At 45.6% G+C, this 21,377-nt stretch overlaps 1 protein-coding gene across 2 annotated transcripts in view; it reads right to left on the bottom strand.

The window, feature by feature from the left end:
• Positions 1-21,377, bottom strand: part of LOC137616384 (glyoxal reductase-like) — a 418,857-nt gene that overhangs the window by 262,997 nt on the left and 134,483 nt on the right. For both annotated transcript variants that reach the window (XM_068346082.1, XM_068346081.1), the window contains exon 2: positions 4,016-4,073. In XM_068346082.1, coding sequence (XP_068202183.1) covers positions 4,016-4,073 — 58 coding nt within the window. The remainder of the gene's footprint in view (positions 1-4,015; positions 4,074-21,377) is intronic.

Raw genomic sequence — 21,377 nt, 5'->3', positions numbered from 1 at the left:
TTTTACATGTAAATAGCCTAATCCGTTCCAAGCCTTATAAAAAGTCACCTTTTCTTTCATAAACACGCTAAACTGTAGTAATAAACATGCAATGCAGCCATTTCTATCATTCAATAATTAACACAACCGTTAAAAACAGCCTAATCCATTCCAGAAACCACTATGAGATTATTCAATAATGTAGTTATAGCCAAGTTATCCCCCCCAAGCCCAAAGAAAACAGTCCGTTTTCTTTACTACTGTATAAAAGTTACGGTACTGTATGTACGTAAAGCATTTAGATCAGTGAAGGTGTATTGTTACCTGTACGTACACCTAAATTAATGATTGATACCTGTACACTCTGAAAAAAAGGTTACAGTTAATTAGTGTAACAAAAAAGTTGAAACTTACCTTTTGATTGAGACGATGTCCGATAGCGAAGTCGCGGCAGAGGAGGATGGCATAAGGCAGAAAACGTAACAAGTGACAGACTACGTACAGTAATTTACACACTTAACACATTAACACTTAAACTTTACGAAATAAAAAAATGGGAGAAATAATTAACACTTAACATTACGTATGGAAAACTATAAAAATGAAAGAAAAAATTACTTTAACACTTAACGGTAACATAAAACTTAAAATTGAATTTTTTTTTTTTTGCTTTTTTATAACTTTACGTTTTTCTTATTTTCTAAATCTCTTCTACTTCTTCATCACTTTCTTTTTTCTGTTTCTTTTCTTTACTTTCACCTTCCAATTCTTCATCCCTTCCTCTTTTCTGTTTCTTTTCTTCACTTTCACCTTCGTCTTGGCCTACTAATACCGCTGGCCTCTTTAATAAGAAACTATCCATTGAAGCTTGTTTCTGCCTACTTTTCAACACATTTCTAAAATGCGTTAGGCAAACGTCATTGCAGTGTTGAAGCGCACGGTTGGTATAAACTTTTTCTGGATGTTCCTTTTCGACGTAGTCTGCCATTTTATGGAAACATGCAAGAATTTCCTTGATGTCTGCCGTTTTCAAAGATGCAACATCCTCCTCATCACCGCTAGAGGGCTGCTCTTGAAAATCACTCACTTGCATCGTCTCCAACTCCTTCAAGTCGTCCGTCGTCAACTCCTCGTGGTGCTCCTCGATAAGTTCATCGATATCTTCCTCGCTAACTTCCAGCCCCATGGACGTACCAAGATGTACGATGTCAGCCACCTCAGACTGCTGAATTGGTTCAGGATCGTCAACGATCTCGGCTTCTCCTCCAGGCTTCCCGAACCCCTCGAAGTCTCGTGCAGAGACAGCATCAGGCCACAGCTTCCTCCAAGATGAGTTTAGGGTACGCCTCGAAACTTCCTGCCAAGCGAGATCGATGAGTTTGAGGCATATCACGATGTTGAAGTGATCTTTCCAAAATTCACGCAGAGTGAGGTTTGTACTCTCTGTGACTTGGAAACATCTCTTGAAGAGATGCTTCGTGTACAATTTTTTAAAATTAGAAATAACTTGCTGGTCCATGGGCTGGAGGAGAGGGGTGGTGTTAGGCGGTAGATACAGGACCTTTATGAAGGAATACTCGGCCAGAAGATATTCCTCGAGGCCAGGAGGGTGAGCTGGAGCATTGTCCAACACCAGCAGACATTTCATAGGGAGGCGCTTTTCTTCCAAATATTTTCGGACAGTCGGACCGAAGCAGACATTCACCCAATCAATGAACAGTTGCCTCGTTACCCAGGCTTTTGCATTCGCCTTCCACATCACGGGAAGGTTCTCCTTAATGACTTTGTGGGCTTTGAAGGCTCGGGGATTTTCTGAATGGTACACCAGCAGGGGCTTTATCTTGCAGTCCCCACTGGCGTTTGCACAAAAAGCAAGGGTAAGCCTGTCCTTCATAGGCTTATGTCCGGGTAGCCTCTTCTCCTCCGCCGTGATGAACGTCCGACGAGGCATTTTCTTCCAGAAAAGCCCAGTTTCGTCGCAATTGAAAACTTGCTGCGAACTGTAGCCTTCCTGCAGAGTCAACTCGTCGAACGTTTTAAGAAAGGCTTCGGCGGCCTTCGTGTCCGAGCTGGCTGCCTCCCCATGCCGTACCACTGAATGGATGCCAGTCCTTTTCTTGAACTTCTCGAACCACCCACGAGAAGCCTTGAACTCTGGGGGTTCCTGCTGGGATGTTCCTTCTCCTGCTCCTTCTTCGGCCTGAGCACGCACGAGATCACCGAAAATGGCAGAGGCCTTCTGGCAAATTGTAGTCTCAGTGATGGTGTCTCCTGAGATCTCTTTGTCCTTGATCCACACAAGAAGCAGCCTCTCCATCTCGTCATGCACGTGCGTTCTCTTGTTGGAGAAAATAGTGACGCCCTTAGAAGGTGTTGCTGCTTTGATGGCCGCCTTCTGCTTCAGGATGGTGCCTATCGTAGACGGATTCCGGCCATACTCCTTGGCGATCGCACTTAAACGCATGCCAGACTCGTACTTTTCAACGATTTCAAGTTTCGTCTCCATCGAGAGCATCGTCGTCTTCTTCTTTCCTTCAGCAACATTCTTGTGACCCATGGCTACAGTAATACGTAATATAATACACTACGTAACGTTATATACAGTCTATGTATAGTAAACACTAATACAGTACAGTGCACAGTAACGAATGTTTATTAACGATAACACGTGGCGCACGAATGTACTGTATATTAACACTAAGTCAAACAAGCGAAAGCACACAATGTCTGTTAACGATACCGCGGTCGGAACGAAAAGAGAGAGAGAGAGATGAACGCCCGTGCGTAGGCAAGCTGGGATAGTTGCCGACCAATAGGAAAGCAGGATCTTATGGCGTCAGCTAGCGTCTGAGTAGGGAGATAACCAATGGGTGAGCGGGAGGCTGTAAGTGAGTCTACCCAAGTTCAAAGTCAGGCGGCGCGCGCTTTTTAAAATTACTCTCGGCGAAGAGTTGGGATCTCGTAAGGTTTTCGTATCCTGAAATTTTATCCGTATCCTGGGGCATAAAAATCTTCGAATCACTTTTCGCATCCTGAATTTTTCGTAAGCAGAAACTTTCGTATCCAGAGGTATCACTGTATTTATATATTCACCGGCTAAGTTTAATATTTAAAAACCAATAATAAATAATGATAATAATATTGGTCATAAAACGTAAGTGATATAACCTAGATGACAGAGTACCAGATGGGCAATATTAACTTGAAAAACTACCGAAGCGAACAAAACCAAAATGGCTGCCGATTCCGAGGCAGGCCAACCGCTTCCAAAACTAAAATCCACAATACTGGAAAAAGAACAAATGCCCGGTACTGAAATAAACTGTCAAAACAAACTATGGTACTTAACATTGGTAAAGGTGAAGTAGCAACATCAGTCATGTTGAATTAACGACAATCACTTGCGAAAAACACCGAACAAAACAATTAATGACTTAGCGGGCAAGTCCAAAACAGAAGGATGACCTGGAGGGCGCGCGTAGTAGGTGTCGGTGGGGTAGTCCAACTGTGTTCTCTAGGGCCTGTCACGGCCCTCCCCTTTGATGAAGGGATTATCTAAATGGAAGACAGCCTGTGAATAGTGGTTTTCACACGCCCCTGTTGTATACACGACACCCACAAGTTGATCACGCGAGGGTAGTAACCTCTGCATTCCATGCTTTTATCTTTCTCTAGTATATTTGGAAGATTTATATTAGAAAAGTGTAAAGAAGGACCCTTTTCACCGGCCATCACAGGTCGCCCCAGAAATTTATATTTTGGATGAATCGCGCCAGGAGTTAGAATTCTGGAAACCTTCGGTTTATTTCTCTGGGAGTATCACTGTAGCAAATATCCCTTAGAAAGGCTACCTAAAGGAACCTTCCATCAGGACGACATGACCAAGCCCCAAAAAAATAATCCTTATTAAATAGCATTAGGTTTGTTAGTGGTGGAACAATTATAAATTTTTACCGACATGACAATGCTTATGAAGATATTAAAGAACTTAAGAAGATTAATGGTAAATATTTTACCATTACTGTACTGTACTTACATCCAATCAAAGGCATCACAACTGAATTTGATAAAGCAACAGCTTGCTGCACCATTTTCTGAAACAAGTTAAACCTATTCAGTATATACTAAAGTAAACGAAATTCTAACTTCTAGTGAAACATGACAAATTTGTATTTTTCCTAACCTACAAACAGTCCACTAATTATATTGGGTATATTACTTTCGGTGAAGCTGAACTAGCCATGATCATTTCTAGTGAGGGATAACTAGCTAGGGGATGGAGGTGGGGGTAGCCGGCTACCCTGCTCACTCACACGTCTGGGTTGAGTAACCACTTCGCTCACTGGCAGGACTTTCTGGGGGACAGGATGGCAGGCCAATGAGTATAAATAGTGGAATGTTTGTATGTGAGGAAAAATACAAACTACAGTATTACAAATTTATCATTTGTTAATGCACAAATACAAACCTTCCACTATTTATATTGGATAGACTCACTCTTAGGAGGGAGAAAGTCCTTTACCAACTGGCTTTGGTATTTTGACCCGGGGTTCTCTCTACTTTGGTAAGCCCGAAGTACAGTAGTAGGAACCCTACCTTAGCTAAATTCTCATGCCATGCCCTATTAAGGGCAAGCGTTATTAGCGGCCTGCAAAAGTTTGTGTTCATTAAACTAGCAATGCAGCTGGTCTTTAACGTAAAACCTCGAATACAAACCCGAGATTCCTTAGACTTTACCCAATACCCTCCCTCAAAGAGGTACAGTATTGAGGACGTAACAAAGTATTATTTCTACACTTAGGATACACAAGTGAAAATGAGCCTTACCTGCAGAGAGGTGAGGTCACCTTGTGCTGAGGGACCATGGTGCTGTTTTCCCCAGGGGGGGAGAAGGTGAAAGGAAAAGGAGCCAATCATTCTACTCAATTGATTCAGACTAACCCGGGTAACCTCAGCCCTCAACCCTCTCCTACTTGGTCAACAAGGTTCTTCTGGCTTCTCCTCTTCTTCGTTGGGATAACTAGAATCATTTCCAGTTGGGAGAAGTCCTGCTGAAATGTATCTACAGAGCTGGAGAAGCTGCGCAACTTGGACCTGATCGACGAAACAATCATCGGGAGCTGGTGTTCCTTGGTTGTAGCTGGAACAGCAGACCTGCACCTCGAGTCGTATGACAGAGAAAAGGTCTTCGAAGTTTCCAACGGGAACCGGGGAGTACTGGCTGATAATTCTGACAGCAGCTTACCTGAGGGTGCAGCGCCAGATACCGCAAAGCTCACTGCTTTCACCAAAGCATCGAACCAGGGGACATCCTTCTCAAAGGATTGAACTGAAGACACCATTTCACTGGAAGGCTAAAGGCTGGTGAACGCCTCCTGGAAGAACGAGGCCTCAGCATCTGAAAGGGAGAGAAAAGTCTCTTACCTGTCTGTAAGAGGACCGCCATACCCTCTCGTTCTGGCTTGCAAGAGCGAGTCGGAGAATGTGAAGATCTTGCTGAACACTCAACTGGATCACATGTTGTACTTTTCAGGAAATCTGTGGAAGTGTGAGGGGTTGGATGACTGCAATCTACTGGTCGATCTCTCGCTGCTAGACTGTCACGTGGTACCCAACGATCACGCTCCCCTGGGTGGCTGCGCGCTGATAAGTGGTTGCGAGCAGCTGCTTCGCTATGGTGGTTTGCGGACTGTGGCCAGAGGTAGCACCCGAACAGCCTAGTGTCAAAATGCCGACCACACCCCAACGTTCACTACACAAAAAATATACAACGGTGAATACCCAAAAATCTAGGTAAAAGGCAAACAATCAGGGATGAACTGGGCACCACCCCTTGATTTATTCTGGGCAAGGGGACCCAGCTAGAATCTCAGTTCTTTTTTATCTTCCCTTTCATTTAGCTTGCTGAATTTAGGTAACCTATCAGAACATTAGGTTTAAGGAAAAAAAAATAAACAATGAAAAAACAATTGTAAAAAAAAACAGAGGCTATGAAGGGGACACAGAGATGAAAGGAACTGGAATAAATTTATCTTCATAAAAACAAAAAAGTATCCATTTGTAAATGAAACAAAAAAAAACTGTTAGGAATACATTAATATTGTTTTGTCAATTAAAATAATCAATTAAAGGCAAAATTAACATCCCTTTACACTCCAGCTCCACAAATAACAAAAAAAAAAAAAAAAAACAAGAACTATTCCCATGTGGGACACTCATAAGTGTTCCAATACAGTACAAGTATAAACAAAGGCACACCTAACCGTGTATCTATTTGGGCAAATACCAGTAGCTTGCCTCACGATCAAAGGGTTCATAAAACGAATTTTGAGCGAAGCGAAAAATCTATGTTTGGGTGAGATAGCCATGTCGTCCTAATGGAAGATTCCTTTAAGTAGCTTCCTAGGGTATATTTGACTACAGTGATATTCCTAGAGAATTTACCTTAAGGTCTCCAGAATTCTAACTCCGGGCCCGAATATCCCTAAAGTTTCTCTTTAGGGATATCGCATAATATCAGAGGACGTATTCTTGACACGCCACATACCAATCTTCACCCCGAATAGCGTTTACGCTTCGAGGGGGAAAGTGGCAATAAACAAAGGCGAGCCGTTAATAAGGTACCCTTCCTCTGTTACTATTTGAATATCTAGATGGCGCCATTATCGCCACCATGTTTATTCCTTGTAGCGTTGAGCAAGGTGCTACAGATACAATAGATTTGGGAGGGATCTGCCAAAGTCTTTTCATAAAACGGAGGACGGGTCCATCAGGACGACATGGCTATCTCACCCAAAGATAGATATTTACTTCGCTCAAAATCTGTTTTCTGGGCTCCACCTGTGCCGCTCCGTGAAATGCTCCTTTTACATCATTTCTAAGGTAAAAACTGCTATGAATTTACCAGAGAAAAAAGTTGCATAGGAATGACAGGTTGAACCCAGCTCGCCCACCTATTAAGGTGTCGGTATAATAAAACTGGGTCGTGATAAATCACAACCAGAGGTCTCGCACCATTTAGATATCTCCTCTTCAATATCCCCGTTACAGCGAGGTGCCGTTCAACACCCACCACCGAACGCTCCTACCAACAATCCAACCCACGCCAGTGACGTCACTCCTTTTTCATAGCACTTGCTGTTCGCTGTTGTGTTTTCTCTGCGGTGTTTTCGGTGTTATCCTCAAGGATTTTGTGCACGATGTCGGATTCTAATGTCTTCCCATCTAAGTTAAGTACCAGATCTATGAGTCTTTGGAGGTAGCTTTGCCTTTAATTTTAATTCTATCACAGCTTTTTGTTGTTCACCATTCATTGGCCCCGCTTCGCGGCCGCCATGTTGGCTTGCTACCTCCTTCACTCGTTCTTAACGTCTTACAATTAGTCTTCTATACTGATTGTTTTTCGTTTCGAACCTTTTCGCTGGGTACTATCACCGATTACACCCTGTTTTTATATTATTATGTTATTATTATGATATTATCCTACGTATCATAGTTTTGAACTTAGGTTGGCTTGCTTGGTCGCCTTCGGGCGCTTCCTAGTTGGTTTTACTACCGCGTTATAGCGTTTTTACCCAGTGTTTTCATCTTTACCACCTAGTTGTTTTAGCTTTAGTTTGAGTGGGACTCTCGCGAGGCAGTTTTAGTTTTAATTAGTTGTGTTATCCTACCGATCGGCATCTACCCGATGTAGTGTTATGTTGGCCCCCCTGTCCAGCTCGGTATTTACCCGCGCTGGAGGGCTCGGCTCGTTATTCTCCTGCCTTTCCCCCTGCGTCCCTCTCTTACTATTTTATTTTTAGCTTTGCATGCCTTATAACCTAGTTCATTGTGTCACATTATTTTACTATATTCATTTATCCGTTTATGATCATTCCGTTGTTATTTTCGTGGTTCGTCGGCCAGGTTGGTACTCCTGGCCTCCCTCCGTCCCACGTGATCGCCTCGAGCTCTCTCATTGGCTAGTTCTCGCTGCCTCCTCCCTCTCCACCTTTCGGGGTATGGCCCCCCCCCCATACCCCATCCCCACTCCAGGGATACCTCTCATCTCTCTGAGACTTTGGAGTCAGCTGTTTTGCCTTACGGGTCAAGTCCTCTCGTTCCCCAGTTACCCTTCCCCCCCTCCCGGGGTACCTACTGACTCCTTTCCCCCAGTTGGAGCCGAGAACAACTAGCGAGGCTTTTAATCTTGTACGCTCACTCCCTGCCCTTTCGTAGCCATTTTTCCTCCGCCGCTCTGATTGGCCATCGATCGGCTGGGGAGATCTCGGCTATGTTTTGGGTTTTTCCAGCGTAATTCCCTCCTGACATTCCGCACCCCACGGAACCCAGTCGATAGGATTCCCCCCGTGACGTTCCGCACCCCGCGGAACCCACACGATGGTAGCCCCATTTTGATTAGCGAGGAATTCTGTAAGTTTTTACCTTTTGAGCTTTGTCGAGTTTTGTTTTTGCTTTTTTTGTTAAGGTCCTTGTGACTGGCGGTGAGTCTCTAGCTCTCACCCCCCCCTTTTTTTTTTTTCTTTGACTCGCCTACCCCGGTAGGATAGCGGTAGCGGTGACCCCTGGGTCTACCTCAGTTGTCTCCCCGGAGCCAACGGCATAACCAACTGCCTATATTATTATATTATTGTATTCTATACTCATTCTCGACGATGCTCTTTTTGAATGATCATAACTACTGTATATACGGATTTGATTAATTTGCATTTTACCTTTGCTAAGTGTTCTCTACCGATTACAATAACGGTTTGGAATGTTATTCTTAGTTCTAGCCCGGCTTGGTGCCGGTTTACTTTTAATACCCGGAGCCCCCGGGCTCCCCTTGGGATCCTAACCTACTATGGGATACTTATGTATCTTTATTTTACAGGTGGTCCGCTGTAAGATGACAGCCTGTCCGGCCGTACTTCAACAAGCGTGCGGCCACGACGTGTGTAGGTCGCACGCCCACTGTGCTCTCCAAATGGACGACTTGATCGTCTGGCACCCAGACAACTGTGAAGTCTGCTACAAGCTGGTCTCAACGCTCACCTCGGACTCGGTAGGTGTTCCTGTCATTACTATCTAGATTTACTTAGTTTTAATCTTTGGCATTTCCTGTCATTTCCATTGTATCCTCTGATCGAATGACCCTGTTTATCACGACCTACATGTTTACACTTCCTCCGTCGAAGTCACTTGCCACTAGTAACGGTCTATTTTCTTTCAGAGCTCTCAGTCTTCTAAGACCTCGGCCCTGGCGACCCTTAAGGTCTGGGTTGGCGGGTTCGCCCGCAACGTTAAGGCCAAGAAACCTTACGTGTTGTCCGAGGGGTGGTGCAACCTGATCTACCCCAACGCTAAGACCTCGGCTGCAGTCCCTAAGGATGTGGCGGACCCCATCATAGCCAACATCAATGAAGTCTTACTCCTATCTGAAGACCAGGAGGTGATGGGTAAAGCCATAGTGGAGGACGTCGCAGCCATTAACCTCGACATAGAGCCTATGGCTCTCGACGAACCGGAGCTAGGTAGGGAGGTAGGTGAGGCAGGTGGGTCCCGGGCTAAGATCCCTCTCCTTAGCCCGTCTTTCTCTTCTTCATCTGCTCATTCTTCTTTTCAGGGCTTCCCGGGGAAACACGGGGCTGATATCAGGCCTTGTCCGGTTACCCCGAAGATTAAGGCTCAACGCAGGCCTTTGCTGAAGACCCATAAGTCTTCCAAATCCCCGAAGTCTGTCAAGACTTCCTCTTCTAGAGTCCCCAAAGACTCAACTGTCGCCTCTTCTTCTTCTCATGGGTCGAGAATGAAGAAAGCCTCCACAACCACCCCGGTGGCTCCCTTTGACCCGGACGCCTTTTCCAGCAAGCTACTGGATCAGATCGGTTCCATGATGACGTCCCTCACTGAGAGAATGCAGAACCAAGAGAGTCTCGTGGAGAGCCTCATGCCTTCGGGACTGCCGCAACAACAGCAGTACGCCATCCCGGATGCCTCCAAGCTCCCGGAGTTCACCAAGAACAACCCATGGAGAATGGCTCTGCGCTCTCCTTTCAAAGATGGCATGCTGACCATCGAGGGATGTGGCACCCGGCCTATCGAGGACTTCGAGTTCTACCCGCCGGGTCTCCAATTCCCCTTCCCCGGTTTTGCTCGTTTGACCGAGGAAGCTCTCGTTAGGCTAGATAAAGTTCCCAAGGAGACGGTGATCTACCCGAAGGAACAGGCTCAGTCTACCTGGGTTTGAACACTGAACGAGTGGGAATGTGTGAACACCATGCTCACACCCCACAAAAGCTCCTACACAATGTTCGTGGTAGACAAGCAGACCCCCACTCCGTGTGTCACCAAAATGATGGACCTAGCCCATCAGGCCATCAAGGAGGACAAACCGTTACCGCAACTGCGGGAAACGGACCTGACCTCCCTCCTGTTCCCAGGAGACCACGAGTGTTGGCATAACGCCCCAGCCACCTTCACGGCGTGCAAACTAAGCGCTGACTGTGCCTCCACACAGTTCAGCGAGCGTCTTCCCAGGCTCCCGGATTCTTTGATCCGCCTCGAGTTCGAGGCCCCGGTCCAGGCTCAGCAAGTCTATTAACTCAGCTACAATGGCTGAGATGACCTCCCTAATGTACGAGGAGGAGCCCCTCTTTAAGGTTCTAACCAAATCTCTGCTTCAGACCCTGCTGACCGATGCCTACGACTTCCTCGCAGCCAGACTACGTTGCCGGAGACACGTCTTGTCTAAGGCCACCATCAGACATGAGCCTAACAGGCTCATTAAAGCCCCGGTCTGGGGTCCTGACTTGTTCCCGAATGATCTAGTTAACAACGTCCTTAGCGAGACTGCCAGGGTAAACCAAAGCCTCAAGGTTCGGTGGGGCCTAGTCCCCAAACAAAAGTTTGAGCCAGCCGGCACACCTTCTCGAGGCAGGAAGAGGTTGAGGCCCTTCCAATCCTCTCAAAATCGGCAACCACTTCAGTTGGTTCAAACCATTCCGGTGTCGCAAGGTAGCCAGCCATCTACTTCGAAGGGACAACCCCAACAGCAATATGTGTTGGTCCCTCAGGCTCAGGTAGCAACGACCTCGTATGCTACCTCCCCTGCCTATATCCCCGCCTACGAAACCCAGGGTACCTTCCAGGGTTACCAACGCGCCAGAGGCTCAGGTGCGAGGGGTGCCTTTCGTAACAGAGGTAGCGGAAGGGCTTTCCCCCGAGGCAAAGGGTTCCGCGGAGGCCGAGGAGGTAAATCGACAACGAACCATTGAAGATCCTCGGGTAGGGGGAAGACTCTACGTCTTTCGGAACCGTTGGAAGTTCAGCAATAGGGCTTTCAGCATAATTTCCAAAGGTCTGGGGTGGAGTTGGATAGAAGGGCCCCCTCCACCAACCAGTTTCCATCAACTTCCAACGAAGGAGCTAGCCTTATATGCAGATGATCTATTGCAAAAGAACGCAATCAAAAGGGTAAATCACTTAAAATTTCAAGGTCGCTTGTTCAGCGTGCCAAAGAAAGACTCAGACAAGCGAAGAGTAATCCTGGACCTGTCCCGTCTGAATTCTTATGTTCGATGCAACAAGTTCCATATGTTAACCGTCTCTCAGGTGCGGACCTTACTTCCACGTGGGGCCGTCACCACCTCTATAGATCTTACAGATGCCTACTATTACGTTCCGATAGCAAGGCATTTTCGTCCGTTTCTAGGCTTCAAACTAGGCAACCAAGCCTACGCATTCAAAGTAATGCCATTCGGGATCAACATAGCACCCAGGATATTCACCAAACTGGCAGAGACAGTAATCCAAGAACTACGAACCCAAGGAATTCAAATAGTAGCTTACCTGGGCGACTGGCTTATCTGGTCAGACAACGTCGGGAACTGCCTCACGGCAACAAACAGAGTGTTAAAATTCCTTCAACAGTTGGGGTTCCCGGAGACCAAGTTTCAATGGCTGGGATTACAATGGGATCTACGTTCTCATACGCTATGTGTCCCCAAAGCCAATAGGGCGGAAATAGCAAAGAGCACGAAACGTTTTCTCAAGGACAAATTGATGTCCAGGAGAAATCGAGAGATAATCCTGGGCTCCTTGCAGTTCGCCTCTGTGACAGATATTGTTCTGAAGGCCAAACTGAAAGACATAAACCGAGTATGGCGCTCCAGGGCAACCGGGATATATCGAGACAAAAGAGCTCGACTTCCACCAATTCTGAGGAAGAGACTTTGGCCATGGACAAAGGTCATAAGTCTGGCAAAGTCAGTTCCCTTACAATACCCGTCTCCAAGACTCGTCATTCACACAGACGCCTCCTTAACAGGCTGGGGGGGATACTCCCAGCACAGGAAGGTCCAAGGACTATGGTCGACTGTATTCCGGCAACTCCATATCAATGTCTTAGAGGCCATGGCGGTATTCCTTACTCTAAAACGACTGACCCCAGCCAAGAACCAACATATCAGATTAGTTCTAGACAGCGCAGTCATAGTCCACTGCATAAACAGAGGAGGCTCCAAGTCAGCCCACATAAATCATGTGATGTTAGCAATATTTTCCATGGCAGCATCGAACCAGTGCCATCTGTCGGCAGTCCATCTAGCGGGAGTGTGGAATGTAGTGGCGGACGCACTTTCGAGGACAACTCCGCTGGAGTCGGAGTGGTCACTGGATCTACAATCATTCAAATGGATCTTATCTCAGGTCCCGGGTCTCCAAGTAGACCTGTTTGCAACAGAGTCCAACCACAAACTAGAGTGTTACGTAGCCCCCAACCTGGACCCTCAGGCTTATGCCACAGACGCAATGTCGTTAGATTGGAACACTTGGGAGAAGATTTACTTATTCCCACCGATAAATCTGTTGATGAAAGTGTTGGACTTTCAAGGGCCGGGTTGCTCTAGTAGCCCCCAACTGGCCCAAGAGCAATTGGTTTCCCTTGCTGGTGGAACTGAGTCTCCACCCTCGACGGATAACCAATCCAATACTAACACAAGTAGTACAAACTCGCAATGTGTTAGCTTCCTCAAAAATTCAGAGTGCCCTAACTTTATGGACTTCATGAAATTTGCAGTCCAAAGAGGTGCAGATATTGATCCTCAAAATACCCTGTTTTTGGAATCAGATAAAAGGGAATCCACCCTTCGACAATATGATTCAGCTGTCAAAAAACTTGCAAAGTTTTTAAGGGACTCAAAGGTTGAGACGATGACTATGAATCTGACAGTAACCTTCTTCAGAACTCTATTTGAATCAGGCCTACCGGCCAATACAATAACTACAATTAAATCAGCCTTGAAAAAGATTTTCCATATTGGTTTTAATATTGACCTTACGGATTCATACTTCTCATCAATCCCAAGAGCCTGCGCCAGATTAAAACCATCAACTCGCCCTAGCTCAGTTTCCTGGTTTCTGAATGATGTCCTTAAGTTGGCCTCTGACACTCTTAACAAATCTTGTAATTACATACCATTATTAAGGAAAACCTTGTTCCTATTGAGCCTAGCTTCTGGCGCCAGAATTTCAGAACTTTCAGCCTTGACTAGAGATCCCGGTCATATTGAATTTCTCTCGTCAGGGGAAGTCCTTCTCTCCCCTGACAAAGTTTTCTTGGCTAAAAATGAGGACCCCCAGAACAGATGGTCCTCATGGAAGATTGTTCCACTTCCTCAGGACCCATCATTATGTCCAGTTAACACTCTGAAAGCCTACTTAAATAGAACTTCCATCAAGTCCTCAGGGCCCTTATTCATTAGAGAAAACGGAGGAACCATTACCCTGAAAGGAATCAGACAACAGATTCTTTATTTTATTAAACAGGCTAACCCTGAGTCATTCCCTCACGTCCATGATATACGAGCTGTAGCTACTTCAGTTAATTACTTTCATCACATGAACTTTGATGAACTTACAAAATATACAGGCTGGAAGTCTCCTAAAGTTTTTAAACGCCACTATTTAAAACCTTTGGAAGCCCTAAAATTTGCTACAGTGGCAGCAGGGAATGTGGTTCCTCCTGAAGGTAATGAGTCTTAATCACAATGTCTTGCTCTATCCTCCTTCCTCCTACCTGCCTTATTTATTGTCTCTACTTTAGTTTTTGGTTTTGTTTTTACCTGAGCTACACCCTTATGGTGTAATGTTATTTATCATACCTGTTAGTAGTCTTACTCTCCCACGAGTTGATTTTTGTTATTCTTACCCTCAGGGTTGTAAATTATTTTGATCTTGCATCGTTATTTTACCTTGCTTTGACTTGTCATCCCTTAGTTTGGGATTTTTGCTACATTGTATTTACCACCCCTCCTTTATGTTAAGAGAGTATTTATTCACTGGATACCTAGTATGTCCTATTTCTTTGAATTAAACAATGTTTTTGTATTATTTTGTCTTTAATTTACTTTCCCCTCAGGTATTGTTCCAAGTTTTGGGACCTTTTCTCTGGTATAATTTCACGGAGCGGCACAGGTGGAGCCCAGAAAAGGGATTTTGACGAAGGAAAAATCTATTTCTGGGCAAGAGACCTGTGCCGCCCAGTGAACCCTCCCTGACTTCCCTCCCAACATGGGCCCCAAACTTGGGTGCTATGAGGAGTGACGTCACTGGCGTGGATTAGGTTGTTGGTAGTAGCGTTCGGTGGTGGGTGTTGAACAGCACCTCGCTGTAATGGGGATATTGAAGAGGAGATATCTAAATGGTGCGAGACCTCTGGTTGTGATTTATCACACCCCAGTATTATTATACCGACACCTTAATAGGTGAGCGAGCTGCGTTCAACCTGACATTCCTATGCAACTTTTTTCTCTGGTAAATTCATAGCAGTTTTCACCTTAGAAATGATGTAAAAGGAGCATTTCACTGGGCGGCACAGGTCTCTCGCCCAGAAATAGATTTTTCCTTCGTCAAAATCCCTTTTTTGGGCTCAGGCCATGTCGTCCTGATGGAAGGTTACCAGAGCATTAATGTATCTGTGGATTTTCTATTGTGCCTTAACCTCAAGACAATATTTCCTTGGTCACTCAGACCTTACACATATGACGTTACCATTATACGTCATTACTTCTAATCATGAACTATGTTAGTGCTTCCTGCCCCTACAGGGAAGAGTCATACCAGACCCAGGAAAAAGTCTCGAGGTTTGCATATTTCATATGAACAAACCTACCAACAAAAGGTATACAGGTCTCACTACATACCCAATCAGTCAAAGTTTGTATTCCCAATACGAACAAATGTTTATAGCATCCAAGGCATACAGGGTTAGCTATATGCGAAGACAGACAGGTTTGTATCCGTGTAGAGACAAGGTATGTATACACAGAAAAAGGTTTGTCTACATGTAAGAACAAAGTTATTACAGTTGTTCTCGTGTAAATATGCAGATAAAAAGGGGAATAATAAATAATGCTCGTACAAATCTTTATTTATTTGAATTTGGGGCGAAATAAGACGCAAATACCAATCAATTTTTTATTGGTAATCAAAAAATTTGTAATTCAACATACATTTTATAGTAACACAAAAAATTTTAGTGAATAATAATAAACATAAAACATATAGGCAAGCACAGAAATACTAAGTTTCATTTGAAAAGAAACAATCATAATGCCACTAAATTTAAAATTTAATAAATTTTCTAATATACAATTCTGTGAATGACTGTCTTTTCACACTGTGTAAAAAACACTTGGCACAAGTGTTAACTTTTTATGTTTCTTCACCTTTAGTATCTGGAACAGTCCATAGTGTCACCCTGGCGACACTTCACTTCACATGTTGCACTGTAAGGTGTCAACATGCACACCCTGTACATGACAGTCCCAATCAATTCACTGTTCCTCGCAGCACTAAGCGACAGGTTTTAGTACACTACCTGCCGCCACCACAAATCTTTTTAACTCTTGCACTTGCTTCGCGTAGTGTTTGAAAAACACTCTGGATGACTTCCATCCAGTATACGAGCGAAGACGCTCAAAAAGGGATTTTGACGAAGGACAAATCTATTTCTGGGCGAGAGACCTGTGCCGCCCAGTGAAATGCTCCTTTAGCACCATTTCTAAGGTATATAACTGCTATATATTACCAGAGAAAAAATTGCATAGGAATGTCAGGTTGAACCCAGCTCGCTCGCCTATATAAGGTGTCGGTATAATATACTGGGGCGTGATAATTCACAACCAGAGGTCTCGCACCATTTAGATATCTCCTCTTCAAAATTCCCGCCACAGCGAGGTGCCGTTCAACACTACTACCACCAACCCAACCCACGCCAGTGACGTCACTCCTCATAGCACCCAAGGTTTGGGGCCCATGCTGGGAGGGAAGTCAAGGGAGGGTTCACTGGGCGGCACAGGTCTCTCGCCCAGAAATAGATTTTTCCTTCTTCAAAATCCCTTTTCTGGGCTCCACCTGTGCCGCCCAGTGAAATTATACAAGAGAAATGGTCCCAAAACTTGGAACAACGCCTGAGGGGAAAGCAAATTAAATTCAAAATAACAACGTATATGGTTTAATCAAGAAAAGGATATACTTGGAACAATAAGTAAACACTTCCTTAACATCAAGTAAAGATTGGCAAAAAGTAAATCTGCAAAATATTCTCAATGAAGGGATGACAGGGACAGCCAGGGACATTAGCAGTCGCAATATTAAATATTAATACAATCCTGAGTGTAAAACAACAAAAATCAATTCGTGGAATAAGGTAATTAACTGACATGATAAAAGGTTACACCATAAGGGTGTAGCTCAGGTAAGACAAAACCAAAACTAAGGAAGGGACAATAAGTAAGGCAGGTAAGAGGAAGGAGGATAGCAAGACATAGTTGATTAAGACTCATTATGATCAGGAGGAATCACATTCCCTGCTGCCACTGTAGCAAATTTTACGGCTTCCAGAGGTTTTAGATAGTGGCGTTTAAATACTGATGGAGACTTCCAGCCTGTATATTTAGTAAGTTCAGCGAAGTTCATGTGGTGGAAGTAATTAACTGAGGTAGCTACAGCTCGTATATCATGGATATGAGGGAATGAATCAGGGTTATCCTGTTTAATGAAATATAAAATTTGTTGCCTGATCCCTTTCAGGGTGATGGTACCTCCGTTTTCTCTAATGAATAAGGGCCCTGAGGACTTGATGGAAGTTCTATTTAAGTAGGCTTTCAGAGTGATTACTGGACATAATGATGGGTCCTGAGGGAGTGGAACAATCTTCCATGAGGACCATCTGTTCTGGGGGTCCTCATTTTTGGCTAAGAAAACTTTGTCAGGGGAGAGAAGGACTTCCCCTGACGGGAGAAATTCAATATGGCCGGGATCTCTAGTCAAGGCTGCAAGTTCTGATATCCTGGCGCCAGAAGCTAAGCTCATGAGGAATAAGGTTTTCCTTAGCAAGGGTATGTAATCACAAGATTCGTTGAGAGTGTCAGAGGCCAACTTAAGAACATCATTCAGAAACCAGAAAACTGAGCTAGGGCGAGTTGATGGTTTCAATCTGGCGCAAGCTCTTGGGATTGATGAGAAATATGAATCTGTCAGGTTTATGTTAAAACCAATATGGAAAATCTTTTTCAAGGCTGATTTAATTGTAGTAATGGTATTGGCTGCTAGACCTGATTCAAATAGAGTTCTGAAGAAGGTTACTGTCAGATTCATAGTCATTAACTCAACCTTGGAGTCCTTTAAAAATTTTGCAAGCTTCCTCACAGCTGAATCATATTGGCAAAGGGTGGATTCCCTTTTATCAGATTCCAAAAATAGGGTATTCTGAGGATCGATATCTGCACCTTTTTGGGCTGCAAATTTCATGAAGTCCATAAAGTTAGGGCACTGAATGTTTGAGGAAGCGAACACATTGTGAGTCTGTACTATTTGTGTCAGAATTGGGTTGGGTATCTGATGAGGGTGGAGACCCAATTCCACCAACAGGGGAAACCAGTTGCTCTTGGGCCAGTTGGGGGCTACTAGAGCAACATGGCCCTTGAAAGTCCTGAGTTTGTCCAACACCTTCATCAGCAGATTTATAGGTGGGAACAAGTAAATCTTCTCCCAAGTGTTCCAGTCTAAAGACATTGCGTCTGTGGCATAAGCCTGAGGGTCCAGGTTGGGGGCCACGTAACACTCTAACTTGTGGTTGGACTCTGTTGCGAAAAGGTCTACTTGGAGACCCAGGACTTGAGACAAAATCCAACGGAATGACTTTAGGTCCAGTGACCACTCCGACTCTAGCGGAGTTGTCCTCGAAAGTGCGTCCGCCACTACATTCCGCACTCCTGCTAGATGGACTGCTGACAGATGCCACTGATTTGATGCTGCCAAGGAAAATATCGCTAACATCACATGGTTGATGTTGCCTGACTTGGAACCCCCTCTGTTTATGCAGCGGACTATGACTTCGCTGTCTAGAACCAGTCTTATGTACTGTGTCTTAGCTGGGGATAGTCGTCTTAGGGTTAGTAAGACCGCCATGGCCTCTAAGATATTGATATGAAGATGTTATAATATCATCGACCATAGTCCTTGAACTTTCTTGTACTGGGAGTATCCCCCCCAGCCTGTTAAGGAGGCGTCTGTGTGAATGACGAGTCTTGGGGACGGGTATTGTAAGGGAACTGACTTTGCCAGGTTTTTGACCTTCATCCATGGCTGAAGTCTCTTCCTCAGATCTGGTGGAAGTCGAGCTCTTTTGTCCTGATATTTCTCGTTCGCTCTGGAGCGCCATACTCGATTTATGTCCTTCAGTCTGGCCTTCAGTAGGATATCTGTTACTGAGGCGAACTGTAAGGAGCCCAAGATTCTTTCTTGGTTCCTCCTGGACGTCAATTTGTCCTTGAGAAAACGTTTCGTATTCTTTGCTATTTCCGTTCTCTTGGCTTTGGGGAGACATAGCGTGAGGGAGCATAGATCCCATTGAAGTCCCAACCATTGAAACTTGGCCTCCGGGACCAGGCGAGATTTCTCGAAGTTGATCTGCAACCCCGAAGTTGATCTGCAACCCCGAAGTTGATCTGCAACCCCAAGTGTTGAAGGAATTGGATTACTTTGTTTGTTGCTGTGAGGCAGTTCTCGACGTTGTCTGACCAGATAAGCCAGTCGTCTAGGTATGCAACTATCTGAATTCCTTGGGTTCGTAACTCTTGGATTACTGTTTCTGCCAATTTGGTGAAAATTTTGGGTGCCATGTTGAGCACGAATGGCATCACTTTGAATGTATAGGCCTGGTTGCCTAGTTTGAAGCCCAGGAAAGGACGGAAATGCCTTGCCATCGGAACGTGATAGTAGGCATCTGTAAGATCTATAGAGGTGGTATTCAGACGGGACAGGTCTAGGATTACCTTTCGCTTGCCTGAGTCTTTCTTTGGCACGCTGAACAAGCGACCTTGAAATCTTAAGTGATTTACCTCCTTGATTGCGTTCTTCTGCAACAGATCTTTTACAAATAAGGCTAGCTCCTGTGTTGGAAGTTGATGGAAACTGGTCGGTGGAGGGGGCCCTTCTATCCAACTCCACCCCAGACCTCTGGAAATTATGCTGAAGGCCCAATCACTGAACTTCCAACGACCTCGGAAGGAATAGAGCCTTCCCCCTACCTGAGGGTTCTCAATAACTTGCTGCGGATTTGCCTCCTCGACCTCCGCGTGATCCTCTGCCCTGGGAGAAGGACCTTCCGCCACCTCAGTTGTGAAAGTTACCCCTTGCACCGGAGCCTCTGGCGTGTTGGTAACCTTGGGAGGTACCCCGGGATTCATAGCTGGGATTAAAGGCCGGGGAAGTAGGGAACAAAGTCGACGCTACTTGACTCTGAGGGACCAACACATATTGTTGTTGGGGTTGGCCCCTTGAAGTGGATGGCTGACTCCCCTGTGCCACCGGGATGGGTTGGACCACTTGAAGTGGTTGACGATATTGGGAGGATTGGTGGGTCGTAACCTCTTCCTGCCCCGAGATTGTACGCCGGTTGGTTCGAACTTCCGTTTTGTAACTAGACCCCACCGAACCTTGAGGCTCTGGTTGACTCTGGCAGCCTCACTTAGAACGTTGTTCACCAGATCCTCCGGGAATAGGTCCGGACCCCAGAATGGGGCTTTAATGAGCTTGTTAGGCTCATGTCGGATAGTGGCCTCAGACAAAACATGTCTGCGGCAACGACGTCTGGCTGCTAGGAAGTCGTAAGCATCCGAGATTACGGTCTGTAAAAGAGATTTAGTCAAGACCTTGAAGATGGGCTCTTCCTCGTACATAAGGGAGAGCATTTCAGCCATTGTTCCGGAGTTGATGGTCCTGCTTAGCCTGGTCCGGGCTTCGAACTCAAGGCGGATCAAAGAGTCCGGAAGCCTAGGAAGACGCTCGCTGAACTGTGAGGAAGCACAGTCAGCGGCCAGTTTGCCTGTCGTGAAGGTGGCCGGAGCGTTATGCCAGCACTCGTGGTCTGATGGAAATAGGAGGGAGGTTAGGTCCGTCTCCCGCAGTTGCGGTAACGGCTTGTCCTCACTTATGGCTTGATGGGCTAGATCCATCATTTTAGTCATGCATGGAGTGGGAGTTTGCTCATCTACTAAAAACATTCTGTAGGAGCTTTTGTGAGGGGTAAGCATGGTGTTTACACACTCCCACTCATTCAGTGCTCGGACCCAAGTAGACTGGGCCTGCTCTTTTGGGTAGATAACGGTCTCCTTAGGGACCTTATCTAGCCTAACGAGGGCTTCATCGGTCAGCCGGACGAAGCCGGGGAAGGGGAATTGGAGACCGGGAGGAAAGAATTCAAAGTCCTCAATAGGACGGGTGTCACAACCCTCAATAGTCAGCATGCCATCCGTATAGGGAGAGTGCAGAGCCATTCTCCACGGGTTAATCTTTGTGAAAGGCGGGAGCTTAGAGGCGTCCGGCATGACGTATTGTTGCTGTTGTGGCAACCCTTTCCGCATGAGGCTCTCCAAAAGACCCTCTTGGGTCTGCAGTCTGTCTGTAAAGGAAGACATCATGAAACCGATTTGGCTCAGCAACTTATTAGAGAAGGCCTCTGGGTCGAAGGCCGCCGGGGTAGGTATGGGGGCTGTCTGCACTCCCAGACCATGAGAGGAAGAGGAGGCGACAGCGGAGTCTTTTGGGACTCCGGAAGTGGAAGTCTTGCCTGACTTTGAGGATTTGGAAGGCCAGCGAGTCTTCAATAAAGGTCTCCGCTGGGTTTTGACCTTAGGGACAACTGGATGTGGCCTGGTGTCAAATCTGGGGTTCCCGGAGAAACCCTGAAAAGAAGAATGATTAGAAGAAGTAGAGAAAGTCGGACTAAGGAGAGGAATCTTAGCCCGGGACCCACCTGCCTCACCTACCTCCCTACCTGGTTCTGGCTCGTCGAGGGCCATAGGTTCCACGTCGAGGTTGATGGAGGCGACGTTGTCCACAATAGTGTCGTT

The sequence above is a fragment of the Palaemon carinicauda genome, chromosome 22 (assembly GCF_036898095.1).
Source record: "Palaemon carinicauda isolate YSFRI2023 chromosome 22, ASM3689809v2, whole genome shotgun sequence".
In the NCBI taxonomy this organism is placed as follows: domain Eukaryota; kingdom Metazoa; phylum Arthropoda; class Malacostraca; order Decapoda; family Palaemonidae; genus Palaemon; species Palaemon carinicauda.
Note: the sequence above shows the minus strand (reverse complement) of the source record. Positions and strands in the feature narration are given on the sequence as shown.